This window comes from Penicillium roqueforti (genome assembly GCF_015533775.1).
Source record: "Penicillium roqueforti strain LCP96 04111 chromosome Unknown scaffold_15, whole genome shotgun sequence".
Classification (NCBI taxonomy): domain Eukaryota; kingdom Fungi; phylum Ascomycota; class Eurotiomycetes; order Eurotiales; family Aspergillaceae; genus Penicillium; species Penicillium roqueforti.
Genome location: NW_024067579.1, coordinates 378,609 through 404,703, shown reverse-complemented (window position 1 = coordinate 404,703; position 26,095 = coordinate 378,609). Strand labels below are relative to the sequence as shown.

The 26,095-nt window shown below is 49.0% G+C and overlaps 13 protein-coding genes across 13 annotated transcripts; 9 read left to right on the top strand and 4 right to left on the bottom strand.

Annotated features, from left to right (window-relative positions):
* Nucleotides 1-372: 372 nt before the first annotated feature.
* Nucleotides 373-960, top strand: LCP9604111_6015 (cupin domain-containing protein; the record flags this gene model as incomplete). Its single annotated transcript, XM_039073890.1, has 1 exon — nucleotides 373-960. One exon carries the CDS (start codon nucleotides 373-375, stop codon nucleotides 958-960), a length of 588 nt encoding a protein of 195 aa, XP_038928050.1.
* A 375-nt stretch (nucleotides 961-1,335) lies between these two features.
* LCP9604111_6014 (cupin domain-containing protein) lies at nucleotides 1,336-1,887 on the top strand (the record flags this gene model as incomplete). Its single annotated transcript, XM_039073889.1, has 1 exon — nucleotides 1,336-1,887. The coding sequence occupies one exon, from the start codon at nucleotides 1,336-1,338 to the stop codon at nucleotides 1,885-1,887; it is 552 nt and encodes a 183-aa protein (XP_038928049.1).
* A 299-nt stretch (nucleotides 1,888-2,186) lies between these two features.
* On the top strand, nucleotides 2,187-3,854 carry LCP9604111_6013 (putative aromatic-L-amino-acid decarboxylase; the record flags this gene model as incomplete). The annotated part of the gene is made up of 3 exons (XM_039073888.1): nucleotides 2,187-2,235; nucleotides 2,306-3,236; nucleotides 3,296-3,854. The coding sequence occupies 3 exons, from the start codon at nucleotides 2,187-2,189 to the stop codon at nucleotides 3,852-3,854; spliced, it is 1,539 nt and encodes a 512-aa protein (XP_038928048.1).
* A 281-nt stretch (nucleotides 3,855-4,135) lies between these two features.
* On the top strand, nucleotides 4,136-5,263 carry LCP9604111_6012 (SDR family oxidoreductase; the record flags this gene model as incomplete). The annotated part of the gene is made up of 3 exons (XM_039073887.1): nucleotides 4,136-4,155; nucleotides 4,202-4,439; nucleotides 4,499-5,263. The coding sequence occupies 3 exons, from the start codon at nucleotides 4,136-4,138 to the stop codon at nucleotides 5,261-5,263; spliced, it is 1,023 nt and encodes a 340-aa protein (XP_038928047.1).
* Nucleotides 5,264-6,335: 1,072 nt separating this feature from the next.
* LCP9604111_6011 (uncharacterized protein) lies at nucleotides 6,336-7,712 on the top strand (the record flags this gene model as incomplete). Its single annotated transcript, XM_039073886.1, has 4 exons — nucleotides 6,336-6,449; nucleotides 7,405-7,456; nucleotides 7,514-7,556; nucleotides 7,661-7,712. 4 exons carry the CDS (start codon nucleotides 6,336-6,338, stop codon nucleotides 7,710-7,712), a joined length of 261 nt encoding a protein of 86 aa, XP_038928046.1.
* Nucleotides 7,713-7,844: 132 nt separating this feature from the next.
* Nucleotides 7,845-8,519, top strand: LCP9604111_6010 (uncharacterized protein; the record flags this gene model as incomplete). The annotated part of the gene is made up of 3 exons (XM_039073885.1): nucleotides 7,845-7,992; nucleotides 8,061-8,454; nucleotides 8,513-8,519. The coding sequence occupies 3 exons, from the start codon at nucleotides 7,845-7,847 to the stop codon at nucleotides 8,517-8,519; spliced, it is 549 nt and encodes a 182-aa protein (XP_038928045.1).
* Nucleotides 8,520-8,749: 230 nt separating this feature from the next.
* On the top strand, nucleotides 8,750-9,778 carry LCP9604111_6009 (uncharacterized protein; the record flags this gene model as incomplete). Its single annotated transcript, XM_039073883.1, has 3 exons — nucleotides 8,750-8,758; nucleotides 8,813-9,696; nucleotides 9,748-9,778. The coding sequence occupies 3 exons, from the start codon at nucleotides 8,750-8,752 to the stop codon at nucleotides 9,776-9,778; spliced, it is 924 nt and encodes a 307-aa protein (XP_038928044.1).
* Nucleotides 9,779-10,479: 701 nt separating this feature from the next.
* On the top strand, nucleotides 10,480-11,170 carry LCP9604111_6008 (uncharacterized protein; the record flags this gene model as incomplete). The annotated part of the gene is made up of 2 exons (XM_039073882.1): nucleotides 10,480-10,873; nucleotides 10,959-11,170. The coding sequence occupies 2 exons, from the start codon at nucleotides 10,480-10,482 to the stop codon at nucleotides 11,168-11,170; spliced, it is 606 nt and encodes a 201-aa protein (XP_038928043.1).
* Nucleotides 11,171-12,773: 1,603 nt separating this feature from the next.
* cat1 (catalase catB) lies at nucleotides 12,774-15,212 on the top strand (the record flags this gene model as incomplete). The annotated part of the gene is made up of 6 exons (XM_039073881.1): nucleotides 12,774-13,058; nucleotides 13,113-13,338; nucleotides 13,388-13,803; nucleotides 13,853-14,017; nucleotides 14,063-14,237; nucleotides 14,296-15,212. 6 exons carry the CDS (start codon nucleotides 12,774-12,776, stop codon nucleotides 15,210-15,212), a joined length of 2,184 nt encoding a protein of 727 aa, XP_038928042.1.
* A 213-nt stretch (nucleotides 15,213-15,425) lies between these two features.
* treA (alpha,alpha-trehalase treA) lies at nucleotides 15,426-18,784 on the bottom strand (the record flags this gene model as incomplete). Its single annotated transcript, XM_039073880.1, has 4 exons — nucleotides 15,426-16,628; nucleotides 16,676-16,963; nucleotides 17,014-18,723; nucleotides 18,773-18,784. The coding sequence occupies 4 exons, from the start codon at nucleotides 18,782-18,784 to the stop codon at nucleotides 15,426-15,428; spliced, it is 3,213 nt and encodes a 1,070-aa protein (XP_038928041.1).
* Nucleotides 18,785-20,097: 1,313 nt separating this feature from the next.
* On the bottom strand, nucleotides 20,098-21,198 carry LCP9604111_6005 (non-structural maintenance of chromosomes element 1 family protein; the record flags this gene model as incomplete). The annotated part of the gene is made up of 3 exons (XM_039073879.1): nucleotides 20,098-20,346; nucleotides 20,401-21,017; nucleotides 21,087-21,198. The coding sequence occupies 3 exons, from the start codon at nucleotides 21,196-21,198 to the stop codon at nucleotides 20,098-20,100; spliced, it is 978 nt and encodes a 325-aa protein (XP_038928040.1).
* A 1,137-nt stretch (nucleotides 21,199-22,335) lies between these two features.
* On the bottom strand, nucleotides 22,336-23,028 carry LCP9604111_6004 (zinc finger CCCH domain-containing RNA-binding protein; the record flags this gene model as incomplete). Its single annotated transcript, XM_039073878.1, has 2 exons — nucleotides 22,336-22,664; nucleotides 22,728-23,028. The coding sequence occupies 2 exons, from the start codon at nucleotides 23,026-23,028 to the stop codon at nucleotides 22,336-22,338; spliced, it is 630 nt and encodes a 209-aa protein (XP_038928039.1).
* A 939-nt stretch (nucleotides 23,029-23,967) lies between these two features.
* On the bottom strand, nucleotides 23,968-25,328 carry LCP9604111_6003 (NAD(P)/FAD-dependent oxidoreductase; the record flags this gene model as incomplete). The annotated part of the gene is made up of 2 exons (XM_039073877.1): nucleotides 23,968-24,817; nucleotides 24,868-25,328. 2 exons carry the CDS (start codon nucleotides 25,326-25,328, stop codon nucleotides 23,968-23,970), a joined length of 1,311 nt encoding a protein of 436 aa, XP_038928038.1.
* Between the last annotated feature and the right edge of the window lie 767 nt (nucleotides 25,329-26,095).

Genomic DNA, 26,095 nt, shown 5'->3' with positions numbered 1-26,095 from the left:
CCCCCCCCCCCCCCACCCCCCCCCCCCCCCCACGCCCCCCCCCCCCCCCCCCCCGCGCCCCCCCCCCCCCCCCCCCCCCCCCCCCCCCCCCCCCAATATAACATCAATCTCCTATATTAATAAGATAGTGAATTAAGAATAATTGTCAAGAAAGTGCTCGAGGGAATAAGCAGACTTTAGATTGATTTTTGCTCAACCTTGGAACAGAATTATGCTTAAGCCTACTTGGGCATTGATTTATAAAATGATGCCACCATGATGTGACAGCATTTCGTCAAGGGTATATTTCCAACTTAAGGCTCGCGACTTTTGATGAGTCGCTGACCTGATATCACTTTTTTCTTCCTCAGATACCATCTCTATCAGCTCATTATGTCCCCTTACGAGAAAAACCCGCTTCCCTATATCCGCCGCTACATCACCACCCACAGTAACGACGGCGAATCAATATTTCTTTCCCATGCGCAAGTCCCCGACTACCTCCCGTCGACACCAACTGGGGAAGATGGCGAGATTGCTTTGCTGTACGCTACTACCAGCATGCCAGCCTCGGTTGACGCTGAGGCGGACATCGCCATGTACGACGAGTTCTTACATCAACCTCCTGGAGTCACAGTCGATAACGGAACTGTTTTCCGTCTGATTGACCTCCGTCCGGGAAAGGCAACGCCGATGCATCGGACAGTGAGCGTCGACTATGGTGTGATAATTGAGGGGGATGTTGATCTCATACTGGACTCAGGTTCGAGTCGACATTTGCATCGTGGCGATGTGAGCATCCAAAGGGGTACTGCACATTCATTCCGAAACCGGAGTGATACCAAATGGTGTCGCATGTTATTTGTGTATCTACCAATGGAGAAGTTGAGTGTCCAAGGGAAGGAGCTGAAAGAGGAGGTATATGATGAAGGATTTGACAAACCGGACGACGAGGAAGGCGATCAGGGAAACTCCACATGAGCCCAGGTAAACAACAGCGAATTTTTTTTTCTCGAAACACTATGCACGCTACCTAGATTCAGATTCTTCTGCCAGCAGTCGAACTGGAGGCTCTCTCCTTGCAGCCTCATATATTTTCGGCCCCCATCTTATCAATCCCATGATTATAAATCGAAGCAGCGCATACCAAACCTATGAATGACGATCAACATCGTGGAAGTGCTTGGTAATGTTCATCTGTATTCCATTAATTAATCAGCTATTTACTCAGTCCATAAGGTATATAAGCCCACTGACACTTGCTTTCTTTTTCAACTGCCATATTCGCCTCCCGCTTCAAAGACTATCCCAATCCCTCTTGCCCATTACTCATCCCAGAGATTTCTTTCTCTTACCATGGACGCCCCAATCCGTCGCGTTATCGCAGGCCACGATGCTCAGGGAAAGGCCTATTTCGCTTCCGACGAAATTCTGACGCCATACGATCCCACATCTGCTCCGGCATTCTCAACCCCGGGGCCTGACTCTGGGTTCGGGGTTATCCAAATTCACCGGTCGCGCGGCTTTCCAGTGGACAATATGCGCGAGCTCTCTGATCCGCATAAAACCCTCGTCCCACTGGCTGACACCAAGGGTCCTTCCTGTCGCGTCCTTGATCTACCCCCGGCAGACGCAGGCTGGTTCCATCGGACACTGAGCTTGGATTACGCTGTGGTGCTGTCAGGTACCGTCGGATTTATCACAGACGGAGGCGAAGAGAAGATCCTAAATCAACACGATGTCATTGTCTGCCGCGGTGCAAACCACGAATGGGTAAATCGAGGCAAGGATGTTGCTCGGGTTTTTGTGGTGGTTATCCCTAGCAAGGAGATTGTGACTGAGGATGGAAAGAGGCTAGAGAAGACACCTGCGGGCGACATTTATGATCCCAAGGAAGAGGAAGATTGAGCTATGAGAGTGGATTTGGAATTATGGCATATATACTCCTTGGAAAGGCGGAATATTCCGAGCTCTCGGAACACGGAAGGAAACTTCCGACGGAATTAATTCCAGGCCTCCCCGCGCCTTTTCTTCCATGTTTGCTTTTCCCACATTTGCCTTGGAACATTCGCTGTGGCCTCAATATCACATATTCTACTTGTACTTTCATTCTATATCTTTCTCCCCGTACTGTGTTCTACTGTGCCGCCAATTGCCGCATTTTGAGCTCTAGATACCCCGCGTCGCAGATCTAGTTGACGTGCAGCATGGATCATGATCAGTTCAAGGCCGCAGCACACTCTGCCATTGATGATAGTACGAGCCGTCCTAACTTTGTGCAACCTTCGGGCTCGATAATGTTAAATCTAACCGAGCTTTTGTGCAGTCATCAAATACTTCGACAGCGTACCTGAGCTCCGAGTCCTGCCCGCCGTCGAGCCGGGATATCTTCGCCCTCTGATCCCAGAGAACCCTCCGGACGAGCCAGAGGACTGGGCACAAATCCAGAAAGATGTTGATACAAAGATCAAACCCGGATTGACCCATTGGCAGTCTCCCAATTTCATGGCATACTTCCCCGCCTGCGTGACATACCCCAGCATTCTGGGTGAGATGTACTCCGCCACATTCACCGCCCCTGCGTTCAACTGGTTGTGCTCGCCAGCATGTACGGAGATGGAGACAATTGTCATGGATTGGGTCGCGAAAGCTCTGGCACTACCCCAGTGTTTTAGAAGTACATCGGAGACCCACGGCGGCGGTGTGATCCAAAACAGTGCGAGTGATGCTATTGCGACTATTATTGTTGCCGCACGGGAGAGACGTGTGCGAGAGCTTGTTCTTGCAGAGGGCCTGAAGGAGGGTACACCAGAGTACGAGGACCGTAAATTCGATGTCCAAGCTAAGCTGGTCGCCATTGCCAGTGATCAAACCCACAGCAGCGCTGCTAAGGGTGCTTTGATTGCGGGCACTCGCTTCCGCAGCGTGTCCACGCGGCTGGAGGATAACATGGAAATGACTGGACCTCGTCTCCGTGAGCTTCTTGAGAAGTGTGATAAGGACGGACTTGTCCCGTACCACCTCACTATGACCCTTGGCACAACAAATACCTGCAGTGTGGACCACTTTGCAGAGATCAAGGCAGTTCTACAAGAAAAGCCGGCGTGGCAGCGTATCTGGGTGCATATTGATGCCGCCTATGCCGGTGCGGCGCTCGTTGCGGATGAGTGGAAGTACATTGCGAAGGACTTTGCGGAGGGTGTTGACAGCTTCAACACGAACATGCACAAGTGGCTGCTAGTCAACTTTGATGCTAGGTAAGCTTTTCCTCCAAGTGTCTGTGGGTAAATTTGCACTTTTGGTCTAACATTCCTAGCGTCCTCTTTGTCCGGAATCGCTTGGATCTGACGAACGCCTTGGATGTCACACCAGCATATCTGCGCAACCCGTACTCGGATATGGGAACCGTAATTGACTACCGGAACTGGTCTATTTCTCTCGGTCGCAGATTCCGCGCATTGAAGATTTGGTTCGTGATTCGGAGCTATGGTCTCAACGGCATGAAATCGCACATCCGCAAGACCATCGGGTTTGGTGACCTTTTTGCTGGCTGGGTGCGCGGTCGGTCTGATATATTTGAGATTGTCACGAAGCCAGCCTTTGGCTTGACTGTCTTCCGTGTCAAGAATCCTAGCGGGGCTAGTGAATCGCCTGGTCGCGTGGCCAAAGATGAAGTTGCTGACAATCTGACCAAGAAAGTCTCCGAGTTGGTCAACGCGGAAGGTAAAATCTTCATCACCTCTACAGTCGTTGATGGCGTCTGTGTTATACGGGTGATTAGTGGAAACGCTCTGGCTGAACAGAGGTATGTCCGTAATGCCTATGATATTATCGTCCGTACAACGGAGGAGGTGCTGAAGGAGAGTTGGAAGTGATGATGTAGTAGATATAGATGATGTCCCCTATAGACGCATATCTAGACCATATAACCAACGAATTAGAACAACAAAATACGCTTCTCTGTTCAGCCTAGACTATATTTCCAGCCTTATCTGGTTCCCCCCCACACTAACAGCAATGTGGAATTGCTGTGGATATCGATCTTGAGATCTTATTTCCCCCCACGCGGGGTGCACTGCATACTACAGTAAAGTCATTCCCAGAAGACACTTGTCGATATTCATTTTACCTTTAACTACACCTACATCCTATAAGAATGTCTTCTCAAAAGCCCTCGTATGTCGGTCTGTTCCTAACTACTGATCAGTGCTCATGATCACAGATACATCCTCGTCACTGGCGCCACAGGGTTCATCGGCGCCCATGTTGTCGACAATCTACTGGCTCGCGGATTCTCAGTCCGAGGCTCGACAAGATCCAAGCAAAAGGGGGATCAGATGAAAGCTGCACGTCCGCAGTACGCTTCAAAGCTTGATTTCGTCGTCGTGGAAGACTTCACCCAGGTTGGGGTCTTCGATTCTGTAATGGATGATATCGACGCGGTCATCCATGTAGCAAGCGTAGGCAACTCGCAATAATTCTGCTTCTGATCAATACAAAGAACTAATAAGTTCCACAGCCCTTATTCTACGACACCACCAACAACGAGCAGGAATTAATCCTACCCGCTATCAACGGAGTCAAGTCGATTCTTTCGGCCTCCGCCAAGCCAGGATCAAAAGTCCAGCGCCTTGTCTTGACATCCTCCGTCTCCGCAGTGATCAACCCGAGCAGCACTCCCGCACCAGGATTCACATATACAGCCGTGAACTGGAACCCTCTGACTTACGAGGAGGCCATCGATCCGAAATCCACTGCTGTAACTGCATACCGTGGGTCGAAGAAGTTCGCCGAGCTCGCAGCGTGGGAGTTTGTCAAGGACCAAAAAACAAAGTTCGACCTGGTGACGCTCTGTCCTCCCATGGTTTTCGGTCCAGTCGTGCACCCCGTGTCGACGGTGCAGCAGCTCAACGAATCAAATATGGTGCTCTGGAGTGTGGCCGCTGGTGCAGATCCACTTCCTGAAACGCGGCCCGGTTGGATTGATGTTCGCGATCTCGCTGAGGTGCATGTTCAGGCTTTGCTTACGCCCGAAGCTGGTGGGAAGCGGTTTGTGGCTGCTTCGCCGGAGACGTTCTCGTATGAATATGCTGCGGATATCATTCGCGATGAGTTCGAGTGGGCGAAGGATGTTGTGACTACGAATTACAAGACGGGTGAGAAGTCGAGTGCCTCTTATGGGTTTGATGCGGAGACTGCAGCTCGGGAGTTGGGGGTGAAATATCGGCCCTTTAAGGAGACTGTGGTCGATTTGGTTGGACAGATGCGGGAACTCGCAGCGTAAGTATCTCCCAAGTATTAGACAAAGGCAACGAAAAGAGCCATATATAGATAAGCGCCTGCGAACAGTGAGTCCAGGGAATCAAAATAGAGAAGATATCTAAAGAGACGTCTGAAAAGATAAAAATACTAAAAGACTACAAAGACGAGCCTAAGTGACCGACTACATTCTTGTGTCTATAGCTATACCCTAGTAGACAATCGGATATGGTGCACTGGCGTGCCTACTTGAAGTAAATCCAATTCTATATTTCTCTTTCTTCTTTCTTCACCCACCAGTTGACTATAACTTTGCTCCGCTAAGGCTTTCTACATTGGCAAATGAATCGCCCCTCCAAACATAGCGAGACCTAGTGGGACCGCGTTGAGCGACTGGGTTTACCGGTCGGAATCTACCCCACGAGCGAGAGCATTCGATTCTCAAATATAAAACGGGGATCCACTTAAAAGTCCACATGTTAAGTGGATGCGAATCCGATGGAGCATGGGCCAGGCGCAAAATTGACCGAATCACCAGTTACGGCGATATAAAAGACAATACGGACTAGATCAGGTAGGTTTCCCGACTGCACTTAAATTCAGGGTTCTCCCCAGATTAGTTCCTAAGATGGGCTTGGTATCGAGGTCTATGATGATGCATGATGTAAATGTCTGACCTACCTAATAACTGCTGTAGGTCTTATTGGTCTTCTCGAAAATATGATAAGGCACGATGATGTCCCCCGAGCAAGCTCAGAAGTTGGCTTTCCATGTGGAAAAGCCAATAGGGAGATCTGGTGTGTGGAGACTTTCTCAAAAGATTCGTCGACGGTGTCACAACTTGAATTGGCACGTCGATAAAGCGTATGGTTGGGCGCAATCTGCCATCGAAACGGAAATGCAGCTATGCGCAACTACCCAGCGCGAGTCATTCTTGAAGGAAGATATCCAAAAAGTTCAGGTTAAATCAATGGCAGATGACTAAAAGCAGCTACACAAGTTGACCGACGAACTGGTCCGTCTAGACAAAGAATATTGGCGCCTTGAAAGAAATATGTATGTCGCCGAGTCTGGAGGCAGACCAGGATTCGCCAAAGATGCATATCTATCTTCACGAGAAAAAGCCGGGTGGCATCTGCGAAGTAAATGGCTACGTCAGGATTGTGCTAAACGAGGCGGTTGCAGTGGCAGACAATGCAAATGCTGCGAACGTCCCCCAGATTCCGATCGGATGAAAGGATGGGGGCATTGTACTGTTGAGTGTGCTTGCTGCCATCGCGAACGCGCATTCGAATTGCAGGATACAGATCGGAGGTTATTCCAACCTGATTTTGATGTTTCGATACATCCCATGACCGCGTACAGTGCTGATATCTTCCACGCTTATATCTTCGCTGGAATGAATTGAGTGTTCGCTTTGTTACCGTGCTTAGCCTAGATAGCTAAACTTGCAACATGATACATCGATGTTTCCCTCGCTAAAGATTAATCGTTGAAAGGAGAGCCTTGGTGGGTGTTCAGGAACAAATCAAAGATTGATTAGAACACATCCATGGATATGTACCAATTGCATTCTCATGGTCAGTAGATACACTATACCATAGTTAGTAGGTCCCTTGAGCCCTAAGTGAAAAATGATATATCAACAAAATCCTGATTAAATGCCAAGCCCACCAACACGCGGGCAGTGTTTTAATTGCTTGGCAAAATTATTATCTCTTCTGCTGCTGCTGGCTTTGGGAAAAGCACCCATGTTAAGAAGATATGCGGAACCAAACGGACCATCCCTCTTGACGGTGTTTCCGATGACCAGTTATATATCATCATACATGACCCAAGGACAGCCTTGGAAGGCTGAGCCCCTTTTCCACTCGTAATCGTAACGCCTCGTATGGGTCTACTATTCCCACCTTGGAAGGTTATCAGCGCGCTACGTCAATCTCTGCGGGGATTATTGCATCCCACGCCCACTAGAAACCGATCACCAAGTATCTCCCAGCCTTATTTTCTCCACACACTTTCTGTCGCCATAACAGCTTTGTCTTCCCCTTTTTGGTTGGCCTGGCACCTTTAGCCCCCTCTCACGTGACTGATCATCGTCCAGTGGGGCTTCTCGCAGGGGTCTGACACTCGTGGATTCTGCCGGTACTGCCGGTCTTAAAATAGCATGTCTGCTATCAATTCGTGGTCAATATTGGAAAGGGGACGGATTCGGACGGTATGATTTATCAACCTTTCTATACATACCTTTCACTGGCCAATAATCATGAGATAGACCATTCTTCTGTATTCTGCAGTGCATCTATGGTAGGCGGTAGGTAGGCGGTATACAACCCCCCACACAATCCACTGTGCGCTGCATAAGGAGGAATCAGAACGAATTATATTGGAGCCAAGCGACGCTAACTCGCAAGTGGTTAAGACCAGTGTGCCACAAGGAAAAAGGGGTTGTGCCGCGATCATCTCGCCGATAATCAATTCCCGGACCAATCCATATATCACGCTCATTTTCAATCTCTCGTTTTCACATTCAGATGGCCATTCCGCCCTCCATTTTGGCATTTATATATCGGTTTTAATCCTTTCTTTTTCGGGGCTCTTCCATGATGACCACAGTGAATGGTTCCAACGATAAGAACCTTCATGACATCAATACCTTCGCTGAAAGCTCAAGTGACGAGCACGCCCTGAATACTTCCTTCGAATCTGAGCCCCGGTCTAGTGGCTCCTATCCTTGTCAATATGAAATGAACAGTGAGTCCGCACTATCCTCCAATTGCCGGCGTCGTCCAAGCTGACATGGACTTCTTATCGTTATCAAGGACCAGCCGAGGCCTCCACGAATTCAATCTCCGACGACATCTTCCATAAAGTAAAAAGCTTTCTTCGACACAAAACACAGATCCCCAATGACGACACGTTGTCTGGGTGGCCCCATCATGGCAGACCCTGCAATTCCTTCTCCATATTCAAACAACAGACAAAACAGATTCTCAGGCCGAGGATCGTCTTCTCCGGTGCCTTCGCCGCATCGGCAATCATTCTCTCTAATACCAAAAGCCCGGCGCTTGTGATATTCATATGGAACCTCCTTGCGATTGTGCCGCTGTCGATCACACTCACAGAAGCCACCGAGAGGATATCCAAGGATTTGGGTGAGACCGCTGGCGCTCTCCTCAACATCACGATAGGGAATCTAGCGGAGCTTATTATTTTGTGAGTCTCAATGTGGAACTCACTTATTTTCAAACTATATATACTGACTATCATATAGTGTGTAAGTTTCATATGATAAGTCGGCGGAGCCAAAACTAATCTTTATAGCACTGCTTTGTTGAAAAACAACATTAAAGTAGTTCAATCATCACTCCTCGGCTCCATCCTTGTGAACCTTCTGCTCGTCCTCGGATCTGCAATTATAGCAGGCTGTATTTCGACAAGTGATGTGACGTATAACACCGATCTCACCCAGTCATTTGTGGGACTTCTCAATCTCACCATCTCTTGCCTTATGATTCCCGTAAGGCGATGTTCCAAGTATCCCCATTGCTTCCAATACTAATCCTGAACATAGACCGCTTTCTATGGCAGCGTCAAGAGCGTCACTTCTGCTGATCATATGTCATTATCCTTCAGCAGGGGAGTGTCCATCATTCTTCTCCTCACATATTTCTTATACCTTTTCTTCCAGTTCAAATCACACGCTCACTTGTTCCACTCCACGCGGCTCCAAATGCCGCATCCAATCGATCCTCTATATACAGACGACCTCGAATCGCGTCCCACCACGGTCGAAAGCGCAACAAGCAGACATATCCGCCAGCTAGAGATGCAAGAGGTGCGATCACGGTCATGCTCAGTCGACGCACAAACGGCAGCGGCCATGCCACTGTTCCACAACGAACCATCTGAAGGAAGAACGACCCTCCACCGACACACGGCATCTGAAGGAAGGAGCCTCCCCAGACAAACGGCACCTATCCGAGACTATGGACCATGTCGCTGCGACCGCTACGTGATCAAGTCCAACCGAACGATATCCGTCACCCTCCTCGCCCTATCAACCGTTCTCATCGCCATATGCGCCGAATACTTCTCCTCAAGCTTCTCAACGCTCAACGAACAGGGCGTCCTCGGTGAATCATTCGTCGGTTTGATCATTATTCCTATCGCCGGAAATGTTGCCGAAAATGTTACTGCCGTTGTTGTGGCCTCGAAAAACCAAATGGACCTTGCCATCAGTGTTGCTCTGGGATCGGCCATTCAAATCGGTCTCTTGGTTTCGCCGGCTATGGTGCTTATTGGCTGGGCTCTCGACAAGCCCATGACCTTGCATTTTGACAAGTTCGAGATGGTCACTCTGATCGGGGCTGTTATTCTGGTCGATTTCATCGTGCTCAAGGGAAAGACTAATTATTTGGAGGGTGCTATCTTGTGTGCCTGCTTTGCCGCTATTTCGTATGTGCACTTTATAACTCGTGGAGATGCAATTGCTAACATTCGATATAGTGTCGGCGCATATCTTTTACCGCTCACTTGAGACTTTGGCTTAAGGGCACCCTCTATAGACGGTCTGTTTGAACCTAGGCTGGGCGATTCTTACGTCTATCCCTCAATCTTCTTGTTATTATTCATTCAATGTAAATATGAATTGTAGATAAACCCATGAAACTGAAATCAAAATTTACTATATCCCCTTCGTCTCCCGGAAATCCAATCCCAAGCCACCCGTTGACGAAAAACGCCATTTGGGAAGTGGATATCAGTTTATGAAACATGCCCGAATGGTCCTTGAATAATCCTATCTGCTCAACGTCTCATCTTTCAAATCTAAGTCGTGTTGGTCGGTCGCACGACTCCCGCCAAACTGATTCGAAACGAAACTGCGATATATGAGAGAGCACGGAGAGTCTTTCCAACTACCTCGTCTTTCTACATGAGAAGGGAACTCTTTTATGCCATTGGAACCAACTATACCTGGGTGACCCTGGGCTGCCTCTTTTATTTGATGTACTCAAAAATTAGACCTGCATATACATAAAAGAGACCAATGAGCAAGGATTCCGTTCTAGTCTAGTTATGTATCTCTTTAATATATGTCTGACTCAGACTTCAAATAATAATCAACTAATACTAGCCCGACTATTCCAAATCAACGTAGCATTGACCGCTAGCCTGCAGTCGACCTAAAACTACCCCGCGACAAGTCCCAACAACCAACTCGCAAACAAAAAGCCCAAAATGTCTACCCCAAACCCTCTAGTCCTAGAACCCGCGACAGTCGAAGACCTCCCGGCCATTACAGACCTATGGTTCACCGCGTTCAACGACCCGGGCATGCGCCGTCTATTCCCCGACACACCAGGGACACGCGAATGGTTCACTGAAGCCAACCGCACCGACATGCTCACAAAGCCGTTCCAAAAATACATCAAGATCATCGACCCCAGCACTACTGACACGCAAGGGAAGGCGCGGATAGTCGCATATGCGAAATGGGACCTGGCCATGCCCGACGAGCGCGGGGATCGGTTCCCGCCTTGGCACGGGGACATGCCTGGGCAGGTTTGCGATACTTTCTTTGGGGGGCTGGAGAGCGAGCGCAGGCGGGTGATGGGTGATCGGAAGCATTACTGTGAGTTGGATCACTCGAGAGCTAGCTACTTAGCCGCTTGTTTTGTTCTGCTGGGGGACTGTTTGTTGACGCTAGTAAAACATAGACCTTGATATGCTCGGTACGCATCCCGACTACCGTCGTCGCGGGGCTGGCGCTATGCTGGTTCTATGGGGCTGTGAGATTGCGGATCGGGAAGGCGTGGCGGCGTACATCGATGCTAGTAAGGCTGGTGTTCCGCTGTATGCGAAACATGGGTTTGTGGATCGCAGTGACCCCGCTAGTCCCGGTGAGGTGGTTGCGATGGCTCGAGGATAGATTTGTTGTGTCATCGGCTGAGTATACTACTATACGGAGTACTTGGTGGTATGATAGACGGGATACTCCGTACTTCGTGGTGGAGATGTGGCTGTTTGAATTATAGAAAGAATACTCCGTAGTCATTCGATCATAAATCTTTGTCTTCTTTTGTGTCTAGACTATACCTGATTCTGTCCATTCAACAGTTCTATCTAACTATAGCATATCCGTATTATTCTACTAGATCCAAAGACAGTTCTCAATCCAAAAAAAGACATCTCAACCCCTCTCACAAAAATACCCCGTACTCCCCGGCCGAAAGCTCTATCACACACATATCACATTAAAAATAGCCCTTTAGCGACAACTAATTATGCCAAGTTCACAGTTGCCAAGATCGTCAAGGACCAGTGTCATCACCTTCCAAGGCTGGCTAGATTATTTCTTTCCCCGCCAAGCATCTCACACCACGCGAACCCAACAATAAGCAGCCACGAACAGCACATGGGCATGTCATTTGATGCAGAACAAGACCCCGAAGATCTAAAATTAACTATTCCCCATGTTGTGCCTCCGCGGAGGCCGATGCAACATCACTAACACAAACGGGTCATCACAGACGATCCCAACTGCGTTGCGGATGAGTTCTAAAAGTGGTAAGAGATGTGCGTTGACAGGGATCAGCTGCAGGAGCTGGTCTTGGTAATGAGCACTGCAGCTTAATCCCTGTAGATTTTCAGGTCCCAATTTCGAGTGCTGGACTGCAATGGCGATGTTGCAATGCGAGTGTTTGTTTACCTAGATATCAGCGTTGCAATTGGGAGATAAATCCAACATGAGACATAATTTCCTGACGCTAGGGTGCAGATCCCCTACATAATCCGTCTCGTTTTCGAATTTAAACGGACGCTAAGTGGTCTTGCAAGGATGCCCAGATGTCACTCACCAATTACCAAGCATCGCGGCCTCGACCAACGTGCCCCTACGCTTAATCAACCGCCAAGACTTCACCCCTTCACCCCCTTCGCTATGTTGTATGCAACGGTTGACTTGACGCTTATCCGGCTATTCCGATTCAAAGAGTCGCCGAGATTTTCAATAGTCAGCTTAAATCTTTTGCCATTTTGCCATTTCCTTCTAGTGGCGCCATGATAACCTGATGCTGATTCCTATGGCCCGCATATGGATCAACACCCCAGCATTTCCATTGGAGCTACCATTCGGAGCAATGCATGCATAGTGTCTCTCATCTTCTCCTTGGCTCGTGGAGACGGTCAACACCTCTAGCCGTGCCCCACTATATCCAACAGGTGATTCGATCTCATCACACTGTTAGTCTCGGCCGGCCGTTGCGCTGGAATAATCAACGGGTTCCTGGTTGGAGAATTGGCCAGCCCAGGTCTGATCAATAATAGTACCTGAAATCTGCGTCATAGCATTTTCATGGAGCTTCCCATTGGCCCATTGCAAAAGTCGCACTGGGCTGTTTTGTTTGGGGTTCACATTCAACCCGGAGTATAAAGCGAGCCCCGAGTCTTTCACCTTTCACCTGAAGTTTGAATTGTTGACAACTCTATTGAGACTGGCCTTCTATTAACAGTTATATTACTTACCTGCCGCAATGCGTGTGCTTGCCCTCGTTACGGGTCTTGTTGGCATTGCCAATGCTGCCTGTCCTTATATGACTGGCGAAGCTGGCCCCCTCGAGAGACGAGGTGATGGAGATGCTTCTTCCACCGAGGAATTTCTCTCCCAATTCTACCTCAAGGACCAAGATGTCTTTCTGACCTCCGATGTTGGCGGCCCGATCGAGGACCAAAACAGTCTCAGCGCAGGAGAGCGTGGAGCCACCCTGCTTGAGGATTTCATTTTCCGCCAGAAGATCCAACGCTTCGACCATGAACGGGTATGTGTTCCACGTTTTTAATCGAAGTTCCAACGCTCATATCTGTTTTTCAAGGTACCGGAACGCGCCGTTCATGCTCGAGGCGCCGGCGCCCACGGAACATTCACCTCGTACGGCGACTGGTCCAACCTGACAGCCGCGTCTTTCCTTTCTGCCAAAGGCAAACAAACCCCGATGTTCACGCGCTTCTCTACTGTTGCTGGCAGTCGCGGAAGCGCCGATACTGCGCGAGATGTCCACGGCTTTGCGACTCGCTTCTATACTGATGAAGGGAACTTCGGTACGGCAGATCTTTTTTTGACGAAAGTACACAACTGATTTGGATCTAGATATTGTTGGAAATAACATCCCCGTTTTCTTCATCCAGGATGCTATCTTGTTCCCCGATCTCATTCACGCCGTCAAGCCCCGTGGCGATAGCGAGATCCCTCAGGCTGCTACCGCGCACGACTCGGCTTGGGACTTCTTCAGTCAGCAGCCTAGTGCACTTCACACCCTTCTTTGGGCAATGGCTGGCCACGGTATTCCTCGGTCTTTCCGTCATGTTGATGGTTTCGGTGTGCACACCTTCCGTCTAGTGACTGACGATGGAAAGACTAAGCTTGTCAAGTTCCACTGGAAGGGACTACAGGGCAAGGCTAGTTTCGTGTGGGAGGAAGCACAGCAGACCGCTGGTAAAAATGCGGACTTTATGCGTCAGGATCTCTTCGAAGCTATCGAAGCTGGACGTTTCCCCGAGTGGGAGGTAGGTGATAACCCCATATCCATCGCAATTCTTGCTAATTTTTTGCTAGCTTGGTGTTCAAATCATGGAGGAAGACGACCAGCTTCGGTTTGGGTTTGATCTTTTGGATCCTACCAAGATTGTCCCAGAGGAACTCGTTCCTGTCACCAAGCTAGGCAAGATGCAACTGAACCGAAACCCCCTGAACTACTTTGCTGAAACTGAGCAAGTCATGGTACGTCCCAACCCACCATCACCACTTACAATACTAATTTCTTAGTTCCAACCGGGCCATATCGTCCGCGGCGTCGATTTCACCGAGGACCCCCTCCTCCAAGGCCGTATCTTCTCCTACCTAGACACCCAACTCAACCGTCACGGCGGCCCCAACTTCGAGCAGCTGCCCATCAACCGGCCCCGTGTACCAATCCACAACAACAACCGCGACGGAGCAGGTACGTCCCACCACCAAACCCACCCCATCCTCCAATCCCTCTTTCTAACAAACCCCAGGCCAAATGTTCATCCCCCTAAACCCAAACGCCTACTCCCCCAACACAGAAAACAACGGCTCCCCAAAACAAGCCAATCAAACCGTAGGCAACGGCTTCTTCACCGCACCCGACCGCACATCAAGCGGCAAGCTCCAACGCACCGTCAGCTCTACCTTTGAAGACGTCTGGTCCCAGCCACGCCTATTCTGGAACTCGCTCGTACCCGCCGAGAAGCAATTCATTGTAGACGCGATCCGATTCGAGACATCCAACGTCAAGAGCAGCGTCGTGCGCAACAACGTCATCATCCAGCTAAACCGCATCAGCAACGACCTCGCGACGCGCGTCGCAAAGGCCATTGGCATTGATGCGCCGAAGCCAGATCCAACCTTTTACCACGACAACACGACCGCGCATATCGGCGCCTTCGGACAGAAACTCGCCAAACTAGATGGGCTGAAAGTTGGACTCCTTGCGTCTGTCGATAAGCCGGCGTCTATTGCGCAGGGCGCGAAGCTGCAGTCTGCGCTTTCTGCTGTGGGCGTTGATGTCGTGGTTGTTGCGGAGAGGTTTGCGGATGGTGTTAATCAGACGTATTCTGCGTCGGACGCAGTGCAGTTCGATGCTGTTGTTGTCGCGGATGGTGCGGAGGGCCTGTTTGCCTCCAAGTCGATTACTAGCGTGCCGAATAAGGCTTCTGGTGCGTCGTCTTTGTATCCCGCTGGTCGGCCTTTGGATATTCTGCTCGATGCTTTCCGGTTCGGGAAGACGGTTGGTGCGCTCGGTAAGGGCTCGGCTGCGCTACGCTCTGCACTCATTTCTACGGACCGCGATGGTGTGTACACTGCTAGCAATGCTGGGAGTGCCTTTGTCAAAGATATAAAGGAGGGACTTCGGACCTTCAAGTTCTTGGATCGGTTCGCGCTTGATGAGTAGGGGATGTTGGTTATGACTGTATGTATGGATATATCAATTTAAATAGGTGCGATTCTGTTCAATTGTCACAATTTACAACTCGAACATTACTTGGAGCACACTTCATTCGTGAGTTTCCACTCGATAAGTGTATTGGTAGAGAATTAAATCAAATGAAGACTGTATTGTATTTACAAGAGAGTGGTAACTCTAAGGCAAGTCAATCATCTAAATTTAGAATAAAAACTGACGCCGACGCATAAAGGCATCCGTATCTACCAAGGTTCCTGCTACACGCACTTTCATCTTCTTATTTGCAGATTTGGAGGCTGAGGCAGTGCTTGCGTTTGCTTGCCCGAGAATAGCCCACTCGGCAACAGTCGCACCAGTCCCATTCTTAGCCTCCACATCAACAGAGTCAAGGGCTTGGTTTCCCACAATAAGAAGAGACGCATAGCGTGCTGCTGGTATGGGAGATGATAAAGTCACATTGGTTGTGTTTCCGGTAGGGATGGCAACCCTATCGAGGTTTGTGGTATCAGGATCGTATGGGTTCGATTGAACGATGTTTATCAGGCGGTGCACAATTGTGTAGTCCGAGCTTTGAGTGGAAAGCGCCGCCGCAGGATCTTCCAGGGTCTTATTGTGGAAGATAATAGTGGCATTAACCGGGGGTGTCTGCGCCCAATCGAAGTAGAAACCGAATACCATAGCGCCAGCCTCATCTTCGAAGGAGACTGTCACGGAGCTTAGCTCAGCTGCCAGTGAGGGCTGCCATTTTGTCGAGGCTGCACCGTCTACCGCGGAAATAGGGAATTGGCCAGGTTCGAATGCATCCGAAGAGGAAACAGCCTGGCACTGCACGAGATTACCTTTTACGGTGTTCTCCGATCCAGTCTGTCGGTTAGGAATGACAACAGAGCCCTTGAGAGGAAGATGGTAAATGGTGGTATCGACTTCTTGGCCAGAGTGAATCGTGATTGTTTTGTTGGCGAATCGCTGATCGGCAGTCTCCAGTGGGGCAGCCTCTGTGGAATGGCTGATGGTCGTGTGTGTGTAATTTGACCACGCCGAGAAGGGCCAGCCGCGCCAGTAGAAGGTACGATACTTCAGGTATGGAATCTGGGGGGGCAAATTTGGATCCACGTGAAGAATGTCATCTGGTACCAGCCGCAATCCAAGATAACCAAAGATAGCGACCTGATTGGAACCACCGTGGCCAGTCAGGAATGGATACGCCGGGTGCGTGCCTCCATTGATGGTAGCGTTATCCACCATCTGCTCCGACATTTGGAAGAATGGCGCACGGGTATAAGGCTTGTATGAGTACTGCGCATATGCGTATGATGAGCAGCCAGATAGCGACATTCCGTTTGCGACGACAGAAAAGATAGCCCAGGTCATGGCAGGACCATCAGCAGATTGTTTCGCTGCGTACTAGATCTTGTTAGTTTGGCTCTCTTTCCGGGAATCAAAATACTTACATAGTCCAGATCATTCAGCGAATTTTGGCTGGTGTAATTGGCAGTATAGCCCAGGGGATAGGTGACCATAACCACGTCAGCTTGTTTAACCACAGCGCTTCCATTCATGGTAGTGAATTCGAGAGTCACCTCGTTTTCACGAAGCACCAAGACATTGTCAGCCATTTGATCCCAGGTAGCATTTTCTTCAAGTCCGAATTGCTGACGGAAGGCGTTGGCATGTCGGAGGGTCTCGGCAATGAGTGGCATTGTGAAACCACCCGCATCAACGTGGTTGGCATACTCATCCTACTTTATATTAGTTTTGGGTGCTGTAAAGAGATGGGCGCCAGACTTACAGGGTCAGTCATGTTGGTCAATGTCCAATAAGACCCGTTTCGAACCAGCAAGTCCGCATAGAGCGTAGCCGCCGAATCGTAGATTGGGAAATGTTCCTCTTTGAATAACTTTGTATTACCACTTGCAACCCATTGGTTAATCAAGGAGATTCCGATGTCTCCGTTCAGATGATATTCGTAGTCCCAGCAGGCGCCAGTAGCCGTGCAGTTGCCAAATCGGCCACTAGTCCAAGGGAAGATTGCAGCTGACGGACTGAAATTTGTCTGGTTCTGGGAGCCAGAAAAGCTAGTCTGGATATTCTCCCGTGCTTGGGCATACTTTGCCACACGGAAATTGGTGAACCGCTCGGACGCTTCTGGGTGAGAAACAACAAGACCAGGCTGCATCCATACATCCGCATCCCAGAAGACTTGGCCTCCATAGGAGTCCGAGGTCAAGCCACCAACTGAAATACTGTCCACATTTATCGGTGCTCCCGCGGCTTCCTTGACTGCATTCTTGCCAGCAGTATTCTGCAGCAAGTAGTAAGTGTTAGCCACGGAGATTACTGCCAAATCAATGATGTGGCTATCTGCAGGCAATGTGCCATTGGGAAATGCGTAGTGGTCAACCGAATCTTGGGGCATAACGTTTTCCCATTCCATGAGATGAGTTCGAAGAGACCGGGCGTAGCCATTGCTCATAGCAGCGGAGGCAGCCTTCTTGGCTGTTTGTTTCGGATCAACAAAGGCATCCGTAGAAGCACCTCCGACATACTTGATGACACGAACTAATTGCCCAGGCTTGAACTTCACATCTACGGATTGCGCAATGGACGATTTGTTGGAATGGACATATGGCTTGCTGGGCACAATCTTGCGCGAAGAGAGATCCACATTGGGCGACCCAGTGAGGTTCGCGTAGATATAAGCTGTGACATTAGCAATCCCATTCGGCCGTACTGCTGAGAAGATTGCACCATTGTCTTCCCCGGTCTCTACGAAGTCGCTGCGCACTGCAGAAGCTCCATCAATGACATTGACAATGGTCGCATTCGATTCCTTGGTCGGGATAATCTCCATTTCGACCACAGCCTGATTGACATACAGCTTGTGGGCGAGAAGACGATAGGTAATCTGGTACGATCCCCTGTTGCCCCGAGGCGTCCATTTGTAGGACCAGACCAAGATGCCTGCTTTGAAGTCGTATGTGGTTCGGAAATTGGAAATGCTCTTATTGTCGACTTTTGCATCCAAATATGTATCATTGCCGAGATCCAAGATGATTCCGGCCCAGTGGGGAACACCACTGATCACACTATCGTCTCCATACTGGGACAACCAGGGGAAGTTGCTGCCGTTGGTGGTAGGCTGTGAGTCAAAGAACCCACTGACCGTTGCGAAGGTCTGGCGTCTAGAGAAAAGTGGCCAGCCGTTGGTGTCATCGGGACTATCAATCTCAAAGAAAGGACCAGCACTGGCAACATTAATACCCAGATATCCGTTCGCCACGGATCCTCGAGATTGAAAACGACCCTGTTCCAAGTTGGTTGAGCTCAGAAGCCAGTTGTCTTCGTCCCAGATCACACCATCGAAGCCGGTCTGGTAAACATTGTTGCTGAAGTTGGCCGAGCTAGAGCTTGTGTGTTCCCTAAAGCACCTTTTGATACGACTGTCGGGAGAGCCGCTAACAAGATTCAGAAATAGGGGCAATGCCGCGCATGTGAAGGACTAAGCAGAGTGTTAGATGATCAGCAAGGACATAGGAGTACAAACTCACTTTAAACCGCATATTGCAGTTTCACCGCTTTGTCAACCAGGTCAGATGCTCGAATAAGTCGATATCGAGTTGAATAGGAAGAAGCGGTCAGCACTATTCATAAGTGAGGATGATGGAGGAAGCAAGAGGAGTTTTTAGGGAAAGATGGAGATTAATGGCGCTTTCCTAAATCAGCATGACATGAGATGATCCAGGCACGTCCCTATACCGATGTAGTAGCAATTTAAAATCGCTCCAGCTATGAACGCATGGTGAAATGTGGGGAAGTAAAGTCAAAAGCCTACTGGCCCGTTCCAGGGTCAGAGAGTGGATGTTCTCAGTTCCAAGTCGGTTATACTACTCCTTCTAGTGAGGATTGGCATCAAGGTTCTGGGGAAATGGCGTACGAGTCATCAGTGGTGGCTTGTATGTGGGACGGCTTGCCACGGGAGAATCGGAAAATGCGGGAAGCAACGACCAATATGATGATATTGTGTACATAAAATCGGGCTATTGGCTGTGAAGACCGAAATCGGCTTGAGATGGGGTGACCTCGTCATCGACTGCAGGGGAAGTCTAGCGCGACTCGAGGGTTTTGGTGGGTTTGTGGGGAAGTTGGGGGTTCCATATTAGTAAAGTGTTCGGCAAAACGCCGGAAGGTAGCGGATTATACAGCACATCAATTGTTGAAAGACCAGGTTGAAACCCTTGAAGAGATAAAGGATGAATGTTCAGAGCACGGAGTACGGAGTGAGACAGGACTGGGAATCCAAGGCCTTGGGCTTCTGCCAAGAGAAAATCGATGGCTTGAGATTTATTTTACCGTACCTTACCTTGTCGTACCACATTTATGTATTTTCCCCTAACTTACCACGACCACGCCGGTTTTTCCACTGTACCATATTTGCATGCCCATATTCAGACACCTATCGCGTGATGTCTAAGATATGCCAGCCAGTAAGATGCATTTCAATAGCTTCAAGTATTCGACTTCATTTCATAGGTCATCCAAGATCATGTATGTACCCGCTTGTATCTTACAAGGCCCATCCTTCCCATGTACATAATCCCCAATATCTAGTTACATCTTAAAACAAAATAGAAAGGTTGAGCCTTATCAAAAATCCCAAGAATGCAGTCGAGACATGACATAGAACATCGCTTTGGATGTCACCTCAAACTAACTAACAGCAATCCTCGCTCGATAATCTTCCATGTCGTTCATTCATTCGTTGCTATTCACATGGGCGTGTCCACGGTGAACCCATTTCGTAACTGACGCTTGGTCAAGCAGAGGCAAGACCCATAACCGGTATTTTTCACCAGCCAGCAGAGGTTCAATTCTCTTATTCTTCGTCCTCCTCATCATCCAAACCTTCGCCAACGGCACTAGACGCAGCAGACGAAGACCTCCTCTGTTGTGGAACGGTGTTGCGTTGCTTCGGGTTCGTGATCGCTCGTTCGCCCACGAAGTTATCGCCAGGCCAGTCCGCTTTGCATAAGGGACATTTCTCTGCTTGTTGCATCCGGAAGAAGTTGCGCATGCAATGGTCATGGAGTCGACCCTTGCAGTCACGGTCTTCACAGCGTTGACCCTGGAGTATCTCAGTCAGATCTTTTTCATACCAAAGAGCGGTAAGTATACTTACTACGGTGATAATGTCTTTGCAAGCAGCACAAAATTTGATCCTCTCCACAGCTCGGCCATCGAAACTCTCGTCATTATACGTTAAGACCAACCAGCCCCGCAACTCCATCAGTGCTCGTGGCGTGAGGCTAAGATATCCCTTCGCGCTCTTCTGCAGCCAGCCCTCTTCAATCAAGTGAATGACCAGGGTTTCTGCTTGGGTCATACGCAGTGACTGTACCGCTGCGGTTTGCGACTGCGCCGAGTCGTTGCTCGTGGATTGCCGTTCGCCAGACGGAGCCTTATGGAGTGAAACAGCTTGCATCTGTGAAGCTACCATGCCTTCACACAGTCGTGTATTATTTTTCGCAAACATGAAGTCCAGCAAGCGCTTGAGAAACGCGATCTCGTCCGGGGAATAGGTGGTCGCGAGCTGTGTCAAAGGATCACTCGTAGTATTTACAAGCGCATAGACTCGCTTCGGGGGTGTGGCTGGGGCATCTTGTTGGGCTGGTTCGATTACTTGTGGCAGTAAGCTTCTGATTTCGAGGTCGAAGGGTGACACGGCGGTATTAGCCGCCGCTATAAAGTCGGAGAATTGGTCTTTCTCAATCTCATCGGGATCCACTGTTCGCCCTTCTGTTCGATCATTTCAACGTCAGCAACTACCGTTATTCATAGCACCATGATCAAGCAGGAGTTAGGTACCAGATACTGTTAATATCGCAGCTAGGATGGGTTGCGCATCTTCAAAGGTCATAGACGAACGTGCCATGAACGCTTGGAGAAAGGCACGATTGCTGTCATTATATCCAGCCATATTCTCGACCATAAATCATGCTCTAGGGTGTCAGAGTTCACAATATCAGTCAGTTCAAGGCTCTTTGTGCCAACGGCGTACTGGCTTTGACGCGATCAGACGCGCTCGCGTGGCTGTAGATGAAAGAAAGATAAGAACATGCGATAAGGAAGCTTAGTAAATTTGTTTCCTGAGGCATATTCATACAAAAAGTGACGAGGAGAGAAAACCACCCTAATTGTGAATCGTATGAGATGGTTTTTGATAGCATTAGACGATTTGTTTGTCTCTACTTGACTTTACTTGCGTGCGCTGGTTCATACATTGAAGTAAAGAACTTTGGAGCAAAAACAAAAAAAGATGAGGGCCCGAAGCGCGATTCGAACACGCGGCCTCTCCGAATTTGAGATGGAAACCCAAACGGAGAATCATACCACTAGACCATCCGGGCGGAAGATAGATTATGAGGCGGATTCATAATTTATGTAACCATCTACTTAGACTTTTAAAACGCATCGCACCAGGCACTGCCTATGTGTGTGATAGAAAAAGCCGAAGATGAAACAGTACTTCGAGTGACCCGATGTATTACGACTATGAGCATGCACTCCTTTTCATACGACGCTTCAATCTCGGTGTCAAAGCCAAAGCCAAACATCAAGCGACTTCCACGACATCTATGACTACGGCCGCGACACTGCACAGCTCACTGCACCGTCGACCTCTCCTAGTCAAATTGCGCGTGCTGTTGTTGAAATATTGGTAATTAGTAATGAAGCAATTGCAATTTTCTGACAACGACTTGTGGATTCAAAGTGCTATAGAGAGAGCTTTGAATCAGTTTCCTTGACCGATATCACTCAGTAGGTGCTGGTCAACGTACTGGTTTCGGCTTCAACTACCTACCAGGTGGTACATATAAGGAATTACTAAGCGAGATTTGTACATGAAGTTTAGCTGTGGGTTTTATTGATCGCGCAAGTTTGATATCATGAAACGCAAATGCCAACCAGCAAATGTAAAGACAAACCGAGACCCCATGCCCTGGATGCGCCGCTGCGCAAAGGAAAGTGGAATTGAACCACCGACTGATATCGCCGAACGCCAAAGGATCGAATGTAGGGAAACAACAATGAGAAAATTCGTCGTGGCACACCACTAGTATCTGCGCCGGGTGGGCTCGGGGCTAGGACTGCGGCTGGCGCTGCGAGGATCTCTGCCGCGCTCCTTGAGCCACTTCTTGGTGCTCAGTCGCAGCTCGCGGTCGAGGTCGGGTGTCGGATCTTTCCGGTGAATGAAATTGCAGAAGCCCCCTCGTACACACCCTTCGCCGCTATTGAGCCGACAACAGGCTTCTCGGAAATCGGTAACGGGTGATAACTCGCAGTAGATAGGTCGCGCTGCGTACCAACGGGAGTTTATCGCGTCACAGGCTGCCTGCGCATCTTCTTCGTATTTGAATCGGCCGTAGACGTTACCAATGAGGTCTATTGTCGCGAAAACAGATGTCAGTAGATTCAGACACAAATTTTGAAGAGAGCACTACTTACGGTCGTTGTTGTTGTCGCAGATGACCAACTCTTCCAGCTCGCCGTACTTGCACAACTCACACCATACGTCCTCGTAGAAGGCGTCGAAATGGTTCTGCATTTGGCTGGGGTTCATCTTGTTCTTGGGGTCGTAAGCCGGGTTCTGGTACATGTTCGGCATGAGAATGGTTTGCGAGTACGAAGGCTTAACATGCTTGCGAGAGCAGCGGTCGCCGTGTCGGCACGCGCCGATTTTGTAGTAGAACGAACAATTGACCTTGTCCTGCTCGGTACCGAAGATGGATGCAAGGTAGTTGGCCATGGTTGATTACGGGCAGTCTCTGATATTGGCTGATGAAGAATTGATGGAAGGTGAAATTGGATGGGAGGGTTGCAGAAGAAACAGGCACAAAGCGACGGTGCTTTGAAAGCTGGGAGATATCGGATGCTTGAAGATTCTGGAGAGCTCGAGTGGCGGAGAGCTGCTCGGTCCGTCGGATTATCTATACTCCGACGCCTAGTAAATTTCCTAGATATACATCTGAACACACCTTTACCCAAATATCTTCTATATTTCACGGCTGATCCTTATTGTATTATTCTGGCTATAACACTGAAACATTTGATAGTATTCTTTAAAAAAAAAACTCATCCAAAAAAAGTCTTTGGAGAGATATTGGAAAAGAAACTGTCACCTAGGCAAAGCAGCTTACTTAGGAAGAGCTATAACTGGTTAGTTACATAGTGAGTTAGCGTACCTGCAGTCCCAAACTTAGTCTGCCTTTTCCTGTGACTTTCTACCTATTTTTACTCCCGATGCTGGCGCTAGGTTTAGAACCGGGGCGAGACTGACTTGAGATGGAGATGAGTTATAGATAGATATTTGATTTGATCTCATTACAAGCCAGTATCATAGGTCAAAGAAAGGAGAGGGAAAGAAAGGAGAGGGAAAATAGAGGGAAATAGTACTCAAAGTGTATAACCAAGTCGAGTCTACCAATCTGATCGTATTAGTATCAAACGAATATTTTGAGCTCTTCGACATTTAGTTTGATAAATAGGTATTGAAATTCTAAGTCGAAGATGATCGCTCTTTGTTAACGCCGACAAGGGAGCCTTCGAAAGTCAATATGTGCGCACTCAGAGGATGAAATCGATGAGATTAAAGAAGTACGCAGCTACAATGTTGCTTTGTCAGTGACCTTTGGAAAAGCACATTTAGGCGGACATCTGGAGCTCTTTCCTATTGCAGATCAAATGCTCACAGCTTGGAACTAGGAACTTTGTCCTGAACCGCCAAGCCGCTCACATTCACAGAGAGCTTTTGCTTTTTGATCATCTCAGAAACAACCTTTCCAGTTCCCAGGCTCAAAGAGATTCCCCACGCTCCGTGGCCAGCGGCTATGAAGACGCCTCCCTTGGGGTTTGCTTTCACACTTCCCAAAGAGTAATCTCCAATTCTTCCAATTGTAGGAACACCAGTATTTCCCACCGGGCGGAAGCACAGCCCTTCACGGATAATCTCCAAGTCATCTGTGTTGGCCTTCTCGTCGGTAGCCTCCTTTGTACCCTTGGGAAGATCCCCCATTAAACGAATTGCAACATCTTTGAGCTTTCGAATCTCGGCGGGATCAAAAAGCTGGGTAGTATCACCGGCACGGGGTGGAAGCTTCATGGCGGGGTTGTTAAGACCGGCGATATAAATCTCCCCGCCTTCCCTGAGGAAGATCTCTGGGCTAAACCCGCACGACGGAGGGTGTGTTGTAAATACAGCATGGCTGCTTCCACGGTAAACATTTCTCTCGTGCTCCATTGTATACCGAGGGGATCGAAGGACCAATGAATAGCCAGCCAAAGGCGTTATATCGAATGATACCTGAGAAGAGGGGAACAGCTCTCTAAGGACCTGTGGTGTCCACGGCCCCATGCTCAGAACAAGGTTCGTACACGGAATTATTGATTCCTTCTTGGAATCCAAAGACACGATTTTGACGCCTGTAATCGTGCCGCTCGCATCCTTGACCACTTCGGTGGCCTGGGCTGGGTTATGAAGCTTAGCGCCTCGGGAGATAGCACCGTCAATGAGGAATTGGCTCAGCCGCAATGGATCTCTGAACACAATTAGCAAATAATTCATGAAACGCTTCGGTTTGATACTCACGCTTGAGCCACGGTTTCACCCTGGCTGATTTTCTCCAGTATTCCCTCTTTCTGCATCGTCAACCATTCCGGAAACTCAACCGGAGTGGTATCCTCGGAGCCAGCCGCAGTCTCTGCTCTACTAGTGCCCGTTCGCAACCAATCATCACCGCGGGGACCCCCTCGCTTGCGTTGAGCGACGGTATCCAAGTTGAACGCTGTTCCTTTCATAAATCCCCATTTTTTGTCTCCGCCTTCCGCTGCGGCGAGCTCATGGTGCAAGTCGAAAGACATAGCACCAAGAGGGGCAAGAGATGGCTCGAACCAATCTCTAGCTAAAAAACCTGCGGCATATCCCGAGGCTGCGGTGAAAAGCTCTGGGGATTGCTCAACGATGTGAATATCGCCTTCTGGCTGGTTGGCAGATAGGTAGTAAGCAATTGAGGCTCCAATGATACCTCCTCCAAGGATGACGGTCGACATGCTGGCTGTTGTAGGTGCAAAATTAGAAACGCTTATCAACGCGGATTGTCGAAATAAAGCATGGGTTGCAATTAATGCATGCAAATGGGAGTGTTCGAGCTTATATTTCTCGGCAATCTATGATCTTGCTTCCCGGTTTCTTTTGCACCGGCCCGGGAATATGTACAAGTGCTGGGATGATAGCCGGGAGGAATTCCATGGCTTTTAGATGATGGTACACGCTACCGGTGGATCCAAACTTAAAAATACTGTGGAGTAGAGAAGGAGCTGATCGCAAAAGTTGACTCCTTTGGGCGATCGTGAAAGTGTTTCCTATCGACGGGTGGATCTCTCGGACCGGTTCTCTGAAATTGGCTACCACGTGACCGGCCCCTCTTGGGTGGCTGCCGTAGCTACACTATACGGTCAAGTTCTCTTCCCCTATGCTTCCACTGTGACAGCAACGCCTCTTTCTACCTTTTTTTTTGCTGCGGGATGTGCGGCTTTATGATGTATCATCTTAAACTTTAAGCGTAATCTTTAAATTAAAGTTATTTCTTGAAGCTATTTGCCTGCTGCGCCACGATCACAGTCTACCTACGTAAGAAGAATACCTCCAATCTCTCATTTTGAATTGCAAAATACACGGCTACTTTGACTGAAGCTCAAGAATACGCCTTACTATAGGTTCCATTTTATATACACTACTCTATAAAACGAAAGATGTACATACAGCATGACGTCCGTCGGCCTTCCATATAGGGAAACCGTCCCGAGATCGACCCCAC